Below are 9,754 nucleotides of genomic sequence, written 5' to 3'. Positions count from 1 at the left end.
AAGACAGGCTGTTAAAGAGATCAGAGATTACTTGCCAAAGTCACTAATGCCTTGCACGCTTTCCCTGTAAAGTTGATGTCCAAAGCTGAGCTAGCAGTAAGATATCCCAAAGGACAAGGATGTTTAAGGAGAAAGTAGAAGAATCAGAAACAGATGCCTGGTGGTTTTAAGGCACAGCACTATCACAGAGAGATATCATCAGTATAAGCACTGTCATCTTCTGTTGTGAATTACGTGCATTCTTGTGTCCTTGGTCAAGTCTACCAACTGGTAGTGTGGGTCTCTTGGGGGAGCTCTCTCGTCCCATGTCCCCCAGTCTGCCCATACTGGTTTTTGCCCTGGTAATTCTTTTGACCTCACCTCTCTGTGTGGAGCCCTATCATTTGCCTTAAGAAAATAAATGTGATGTAAAGTATGTAGCACGAAGGAGAGTACAGTCTTTATTGAAAGCAGAAGGGAAAAGAACTTGTCTTCTAACTCAATACATTCAGAAAAGTTAGCTTTGACATTGTAGTACTGAAAGGCATTCTAAGCATAAAAGTAAGGTTAGAGCGACTCAGATATCCCAGAATTTGAAGGGAGTAATATTTCATTGTATGCAGTTCCAAAATGCTTATTACAGATCTTTGTATTTACAACTCTTGTCTCTTTTGAATCTGCAGAGGAAGAATATCAAGGACAAACCAAGAGAAAGCGCATTCGAAGAAAGAAACAAAAGAGCAGTTTGCAAAACTCCAATAATTTACATGGAGAACAAACAGAATCTGGAATCCAAGAGACTCTTGTTCAAGATAATTTACAGCTGCAGCAGATAGACAGTCCCAAATTAAGTAAAAACAAGAAGAGGAAAATGAAAAAGAAGCGACAGAAACAAAAAATGAGAGCAGCTGGCTTGGTAACAAAAACTACCGGGGTGGATTTTACATATCAGCCTGATAAAAACAGCAGAGAAGAAGCAGCAGGCTTAAAAGACATAGATGAAAAGGCAGATAGCATTTTGGACTTCCTGCAGGCAACACAACAAATTTATTTTGCTGACAGTATGTACCACGCTTTCTCCTTTCTTTTCATGAGTATTACCACATGGGGAAAATAAATGTGCACTTACTGTTGCTGTAGAATGGGCCAAAACTGCTAGAGAAGTGTCTCTTTTGAACTCAGTAAGACATGCGGGCACTTAGTATTTGTCCCATTCTCTGGTGTGTACATGAATATGTAAGAATTCACATCAGTATAAAAAAAACATGGTCCTAATCTCTTTGTTTCTCTGACTTTGAAAATATACACAATATTCCTTGCTCTTTTTTAAAACATTCCAAAGAACTTGGTGTAAATGTAGTGTTAAAATGGACCAGATTCTTCTTTTCTCTGCAAGCATCCAGAAGGATTACTTGCTTTCAGAGAGCTTCAAATGAGGGCAGTAATTGCTATCCTAAACTACTTTCATGCTTACTGTCTCTGAAACAACCTACTTTTCAGAAAGTTCTCCTTCCAAGGAGGAGATTTCTTTGTAATATATAAAGAAATGTAGACAGACAGCATCCAGGAGGAAAGGGGAAGATTCTGTTGGCACTAGGGAAGTGTATTGGTATAAAACAGTTGTGAACAAGATGAACGTGAACTGATGCTCAATGCACATTCCATAGCACTTTAAAAAGGATTGCATGGATGTTATTGTATTGGGTCTGGCTGAGACTGAGTTAATTTTCCCCATAGCAGCCCTCATAGTGCTGTGCACTGTGTTGGTAGCTAGAGAGGTGCTGATAACACAGCAGTGTTCTGGCTGCTGCTGAGCAGCGCTCCCACAGCCCCAAAGCCGTCGCAGTGTTCTGGCTGCTGCTGAGCAGCGCTCACACAGCACCAAGGCTGTCTCCCCAACACTCCCCCCCTCACCAGTAGGCTGGGGGTGGGCAAGATCTTGGGAGGAGACATGGTCAGGACAGCTGACCCAGACTGACCAAGGGGATATTCCGTAGCATATGATGTCTGCTCAACACTAAATGCTAAGAGAAAGCAGTAGGAAGCTGGGACATTCATTATTTGTAACATTTGTCTTCTGGAGCAACCGCTACACGTACTGAAGCCCTGCTTCCCAGGAAGTGGACAGACATTGCCTGCTGATGGGAAGCAGAGAATAAATCTTTTGTTTTCCTTTGTTTCCACACATCACCTTTGCTTTTGCTATATGAAACTGCCTTTATCTTGAACCACATGTTTTTTTCCATTTTATTTTCTCCCCCACCTTGTCCTGCTGAGGAGGGGAGTGGTAGAACAGCTTGGGGGGCACATGGCACCCAGCCAAGGTTAACCCACCACAGTTATCCCTAATGGCCTATTGAATGTTCATCTGGCCACTAAAATCAGACAGATTCCTACTGTATGTTTCTTCTGTTGCCTTCCTAAGAAGCTGCTTGTGTGGTGCTTATGTCATAAATGCCTTTCAGAAATAATGAAGTTTTAATGGTTAAATACTATAGTACTTATCTGTACATACACCAGATTATGTTGGTGTCATCTAGAATTAAATGTATTTTCTTAAGGGCAAACTAGTGTGTTCTTCAGTTGCTTTGGTCAGAACATAGCTTTAACATTATAACTGTCTTGTAAAACTGGAAAAAAGCAGTGAGAATTTTTTTAAAGTGAATGGCCTTCACTGTCTTTGTGGAGCTGAATGCAGAATATTAAACAGCTTACCTACCTGTATGAGTCCATCTGAAGTCAGAGCTGTCAGCTCCTGGTCCCATAAAATTCATCTTTAGACTACAGAATTATTTAAAAACCCTGTTAAGATGACATCAGGGATTTCACATTAATTTTTTCTCAAGTTTCATACATAGAATTTTATTAAAATTTTTCTGCTGTGTCAGGTCTTCATATTAAGCCTAGCATTTGAAATCCATCCTACTTTCTGGCTAATGTATTTCTGTCACCAAAAATAAGAATTTTACTACTTCAGTGTATGGCTAAGTATACATCCATTTGCTGTAGTGGAACTCCAGAGTAACTGAGCAAGATTGTAAACCCAGTTAACAGTTCTGCTGTTAATACGTGACCCAGAACAGAAACCTGGTCAATTTTCCACAGCTGTGTTGCATGTTGAATTTTAAGAAAAAGTGTTGAGCTTCTAGCTTTCCTGGAAGTCAGCTTCAGGTTTTAGCCATGGTTGGCAGACTGGCCCTGGTGTTAAACCTGCAGGTTGGAGGGTTGAGCTAGTGAGGACCTTGGAATACACAGAGAGAAATTATCAGGTAAAAGAAAGTTCATCTGCACATAAGATGTCACATCCATAAATCAGAGTGTGACTAACTTTCTTGTTAGGCAAATCCCAGTTTATATATAGATCTGACATTATGTTGTTTGCCTTTTCTAGTTGAGTGACTTTAACACTCCTTATTTTTTTTTAGATAAAATTGGAAGGCATTGCTTTTAGCAGCATTTTCAAATGGTCACATTGGATTGTACTTGTACTTATGTCAGAAAGCTGAATTGGGAAAAATCTGTTCTTTTCAGCTGGCTTGCGGATAAAAACCAGAAGAATTAAAGGGCGTCTGGTTAAAGGGACATTTCATTGTTACTGGAATGGAAGAATGAATTTACACTTTAGTACTGTAGAAAAAATGTATGTCCTCTGCTATCTTGCATGCTGTAGCATCCGTTTTTTAAATAAAAACCTAAAAGTACAATAACAAGATAAGTGGATGCCTTCAGAAGTGCTTTGCAGTCATTCCACAGAGTTGTTCCCTGTCTCCACATGTGTGTGCATTTTTGTAATACATAGTGTGTAGGAAGCAAAACCACAGTGCATTAGGTACAATGCAGTTTCTTCATCACACCTCCTTCCTCTGCTAATCTTGAAAATTTCAATTCCTTTTGCATTCTGGTCACCATGAATCCTAGAGTCCTTTTTACACTTTGAATTTTGTACTTTCCTCTCTTACTATTTTTCTAAAATTTACAAAAAATGGGAGTAGCAAACAGCTCTTTAGTACCTGATATTTAGTTGTAAGTTGTACTAAAAAGGAAAATGCTGTCTTTGAAAAGGAAACATAATCAGAAAAATTCTTTGTGCTCATTTAATATTTTCAGTGTGGTTTTCCGATTGTTTTTCCAGATAAATCAGAATGCACGGATTCTGCTGTAAACTCAGCAACTGCCCAAGAGCTTTTACAGCATCTTGAATCTCGCACCATCTCTTCCTCAGATGTGACTCTTCTACATCAGTTGAAATCCCTTGTATTGCTACAGGATATTGAGAGGTTGAAGGATGCTTTGAAACAATTCCAAGAACAATCCATGTTGCCTCCTGGTAGGTACCATTCACTCATGTTCATTCCCTGATGTTCTTTTTGTGTGGATTAAAATTCAGATTCGTCAGAGGTTTTTTTTTTAATTAGGAAGCTGTAAATTATTATATAGTGGTAAATATATGCTTATATAGGATTTGAAAGCATAGTTCCCTCTGAAAATACAGTGAGTTTTGCTGTTTCTTGTTTGGTTACAATCAATACAGAAAATTTGCAGTAACTATAGAGTACAAGATGATTCAGCTTCTTAAAACAGTATTTTTTAAATCTTAAGTGTTTTACAATTTTATCATGTTTAAAGCATATTTTTAATACATTCTCTTTGTAGACTTTGAATCATGGGAATTAACTTGTTTATTTCGGAGATTTCACTTATCCAGTTAAGGATTAATTTTACATGCATAAGAATAAATAAAGCCCATTATTTCATTTCTTCTTGGTCACCTACCTGGCTGCTTTAACACATAGATTTTACATGCCCAAGTTTGTTTTTGGTTAAATATAAACAAATAGTATAAGTTTCTAAAAAATACTGTTGCTTGCGTAAAAATGTAATTCATAAGTCATTCATAAAAAGAAAAATTATTCTGTTACTAAATCTTTCCATCCCTGAGACAGAAGTCTGATTTCATTCATGCTGCCTTTGTTGTCTATTACAACCCCTATAATTTTAGTAGAATTTCTTGTTAGAAAGTTAATAGTTCCTTGAGTCAATATGGGATCAGTATGTAGTCCATAGCAGGTATAATAATAATGCATTTTTCAAGTAGTCTTGATTTGAAAAGTCATTGTTACATGTCATTAGTACTTTTTTGCAGAATCAGCCAAATCTACAAGATGTGCTGAATTTTCTTGCCTCCCAAAGAATTTAATCAGAGTTTCAAGCACTTGCTATGGCATGAGAGAATCTCAACCATTTTAGATTGTGCTCTAAATCTTTTGAAGAGTAACAATGAAGCTGGTAGTAGTGTGGTAACAGACTAAATAAGATCATAGCCATCAGAGGCTTAGTAGTAACATTCAAAGAGGCTCCTGCTTGTAACATCATTACATAACTTACAGCATGATAGTGGCTAAAGATCCCAGTCAAGACTGGAGCCTACTGCATGCTGTGCATTGTGAAAACACAGAAAAGAGACAATTCCTGCCTGTAGAGTTCATAGCTGATACATTTTGAAAAGGACACTCTTACAGAAGTATGTATGTATTCTTAAAGTGTAGATATGGAGTATGACAACCCTTAAGGTTGTGATAGTTCTGAAGTATCCACATATACATGGAACAAAATACTTCTGTACATTCAATAATTAATTTCAAGCCTAGAGTCTATGATCTTAGTTATAATCAGATAGTCTCATTAGGTGTAATACACATTTGCAAACTAAGTACTAGGAATAATGGTGATGGTATTGGCCCTTTACTAAATGATCTAATTCGGTTTCTGATGATTAAATCAAAATGGAACTGTTTAAGTGACCACATTCAGGATCTTTCTTCCAGGCCTTATCCAAATCCTGCTCAGTAAAGCAGGAATTCTGTTGGGTTTTGCAGCCTTGAGGCAAGCTGCTCTGTTTACTTTTATATAGCGGAAGTGTCAAACAGAAGAGAGACAAGAAAACAGAAGCAAATTAGAAATAAATCCATGCAACTACCCTAATTTTCTGATGTATGTATTTGTCACTTGAAAAAGCAGAAGACAATTTTCTGAGTGATTTTTTAAATTCATTTATGTTTCTGCTGATACAGCCAGAAATTGTTTATTCTTCTAGGTGATTTTTTTTCCTACTAACTGTTGTCCCTCCAGGCTCAATTCTAATCTCATTCCACGTTCACAGTGGTGTAACCGTAGTAGTTGATTTGATATTCATGAGGTACAACAACATAAGAAAGAGGAAAATACATTGTTATAAATTATTAAAGGATAATTAAACACCTGCTAGATATTAATTTGCCTTAGCAGAGTTTAACAATACATTCTATTCACATTTCAGGAATTTCAGTGAATGAGAATATACTGCTCTGAAATTTTACCTTGAATTACCTTTTAATTATACTTTTTTTTCCTCTTTTTTCTCAAAAATAGGTAATCTTGCCCAGTTTTTTTAAATTTTATATTTCATTGCCAATTAACACATGATGAAAGTTAAGAGTTATTACAAAAAATTGTCTCAGCAAATTCAAGTTCTTGTTATAGAAATACAGGTTAGAGCTGTTTATGAAGATAAAAATGTACAGTACATCATAGTAATCTCATTTTTTTTAAAAAGTTTTATTATCTTGCCTTTTTCTGGTTTTGTTTATTTTTACTGGGGCTTGATGTACAAGAAGAAAAGGTCATTCCTTGTTAACATGATGAAAGAAAACAATTTCTTCTTAATTTTAGCAAGGTGTGTTATTTTTACAAAATGAACCTATTTTATTCCCTGTAGTTCAAGAAGCAATATGTTAACCCTTTTTCCCATGGTTATGATTCTACTTAAGATGCCGCCATCAAAGGAATAATAATGGGTGCTATGTTTTGTTCAGTTTTATCTTTAATTCAAAGAAGGAAAGAGTAGGAAAAAAATGAGAAGTGATCCATCTCTTTCACATAAGTGCACATTCTCCATTAGTAAACTTCACAAAGTAAACATGCCATTATATATCTTTTTTTTCCTCATATATATATATATATATATGTTATGGTTTAATTTTCTGCTGGGGCTACCAAGTCCCACTTGGTGAATTTATGCCTATGCCTATGATGATAAATTTTGCTTTTCTTAGTAACTTCTTACAGACCCTTCAGAGTAAACCTAGGGACTGCCCAAAGTCTGCAGACTACAAATTGAAAACCACTGGTTCAAGACCAGGTTTTGGTGTTTCCTTCACACCTCTTAGTATGTTATTGAGATTGGGAATCATGGTTCAACCAAAAGAAAAAAAAAGCAATAAAAAAAAAATTCTGTTTTATCTCAAGCTCTTAGATCCCAATATTTGTGGTCATATCGAAGAAAAGTCTAACAACATTGGTGGTAGGGCATGAAAAATTTTGAAGGAACAGGAATTGCTAAGGAGATTGAAACAGAAAAATTACCAGCGTTATTATCTTTAGCCCTTCATTTAAATGAGAAAACATACTTGAACAAGAAAATCTCTATGGTTAAGAGATACTGGTTCAGTCTAGTTGTCATCCTCCGTCAACTTACCTTGTACTTTGTGCTTCAAGTTACTCCATCAAGTTACCTTTGACCTTGTACTTCAGCAGTCATACGAAGTTGAGGTTGGTCTAGAGTTCTTGTTTGAACATGGCTATTTAAAGTGTCATTGTTCTCAGACTGTAAAAGAAACCAAAATGTCCTGTTACTATTTCCATTTATTTGGTAGTCTTTGACAAAAAGTACTTACCTCTCTTTGAAGTCTTGTATAAATGCAGGGAAGAGAATGTTAACCAGTCAAATAGACACGCATTTCTCGTGATGGGGCCTTGCTGATCTCTGTCAGAAGGTCAGTGGCCATTTGCAAAAGGAAGCCAGGCACCTTCATGGTCCTGCACAGTGCAGTGGGCAAAGGAGAAAGGCTGTGACTGGAAGTAATGCTCCATTTACTGGTTGGAGACTGTAGCTTTTGAAATGAGGGCTCCTTAATTCCCATTTCACATCAATTATTAAAGCATAGGTGATCGCCTAATTAAAAAAAGTCATTATCTGCTAATTTATGAACTCATTCAGCTTCTACTCATCAACTTCATTCCGTTATCTATTCATATTTTCCCTTTGTTGGTTAGTATCAAGTCTCGAATATACTCTTCCCTTGTTGCCTAGGAAATTATCACTCACAGAAGAGGTACAAGCTTCTTTTAACTGCCTTTTTTGGGGGGAGTTGTCCTATATATATATGTCTCTGTTGGGGGTGGAGGTTGTACCTTTTGCAGACCAGAAGTGATGCAGTTTCTGTGTGCCAACAATGCACAGGCTGGATACAGAGAGGAGCTAAAATGATTAAATTTAACCTTTTTTTTTTAAATGACCATTCAAAGAAAAGGAAATGAAATGTGAAAGTTATATTAGCATAACATTATAGAATCATCTTAAATGTGATATTATGTGATAAGTACTGTAGAAAGTCTTGTCATTAAAAATAAATAAAGTCACATGGATAATCTCTGAACTAAGACAGAAGCCATGGCATTTTGAGGCTGCCTGTATAAGACAACTCATTCTCAACTGGGGCTTCTAGGTGCTACTGTAAGTTAAATAATAATATATGAAATTACTCTCCAGACAGAAAGTGGAGAAGATTGCACTCTTTTAGCCTTACCCGTATGATCATGTCAGTTCAATCTCCTTTTTTGACGAGTTATCAAATCATAACAAATAGGACATTGCAACATATAAAACCAGAATTGTTTCTCATACAAATAACTGATCACCTAAAAGAAATGCACCTGTTTATCTAGAAATTCTTATCTTCAGGCTCCAGTATCTGCATTGGTTTTACTGAAATGCTAATATCAAATGGAAACGGATGTTCACACAAGTCTTTAATGTTCAGAAATATTATAGAGGTATTTCAGGAAGAATGTGTTTTCTTTGTTTCAGATCATACCAAGATAGTCATGTCACTGTTTCACTACTGGATCACAGATATCCTTCCTGTGAAGAACAGGAAATAAAGCCTTGCCTATGTCCACAGCGTTAAACTTTAGTATACAAACTTAACCAAATAGCAATTGGTCAGGAAGAGCAATGCCAATTCACGTTCTACACTTTCAGGTAAATTAATCATTTTTTCTGTGTTACAAACTCCAGAAGACAATAAACAGGGTATAACTACATGTGATTTTTGTGTTTGTTTGGTCAATATGCATATGCTGTGTGGCCTGAGTCTTCAACTGGATTAGTATGTACATTTCACTTTAGGATAAGGGACTTATCTGGAATGATAAAGTTTGTATCAAGTATTTTATTTAAGAAGTATAGTTTTGTGGTTTTTTTTTTTTTTTTATAAATTGATCATTCCTTTCTGGAAGTTTTATTTCTTGACTTTTCTTGTTTACCATATATACCTGTTTAACTGAAAAACAGAAATATATTTTTGTATTTAAATCTAAGCACCAATACAACTGAGGAATGTATTTTTGCTGAATAAACCGATAAATTGTACTGTTTGGAGTTATGCAGAAACTTGGATGGCATTTTCAGGACTATTCCACAGCTCCACCTGTTACAATCCCATCAGCTTCACTGACTGCAGAATTATGGGACTGGGTTTTCTCACTGGTTACTGTGTAGTCATTCTGCTACTGAATTTATGCATGTGTAGATGATGCAGTAAATAATATCCATGGTTGTAAAATGTTTTGAAATGCTGAAGAAAAAAATGCTTTGTAAGTGAGAGGCTCTTCTTTCAGCTGAGTCGTTCACCTGATAAGTGATACAGAGCAAACCATTTCTCGTATCTCAGTATGT

The 9,754-nt window shown here is 36.2% G+C and overlaps 1 protein-coding gene across 1 annotated transcript; it reads left to right on the top strand.

Annotated features, from left to right (window-relative positions):
- Window positions 1–622: 622 nt before the first annotated feature.
- ERICH1 (glutamate-rich 1) lies at window positions 623–8,958 on the top strand (the record flags this gene model as incomplete). Its single annotated transcript, XM_010072500.1, has 3 exons — window positions 623–1,040; window positions 4,112–4,306; window positions 8,885–8,958. Coding segments are annotated over 3 exons (687 nt in total), but the record flags the coding sequence as incomplete, so codon positions are not given.
- Window positions 8,959–9,754: the final 796 nt, after the last annotated feature.

This window comes from Pterocles gutturalis, unplaced genomic scaffold, assembly GCF_000699245.1.
Source record: "Pterocles gutturalis isolate BGI_N339 unplaced genomic scaffold, ASM69924v1 scaffold10532, whole genome shotgun sequence".
In the NCBI taxonomy this organism is placed as follows: Eukaryota; Metazoa; Chordata; class Aves; order Pterocliformes; family Pteroclidae; genus Pterocles; species Pterocles gutturalis.
Note: the sequence above shows the minus strand (reverse complement) of the source record. Positions and strands in the feature narration are given on the sequence as shown.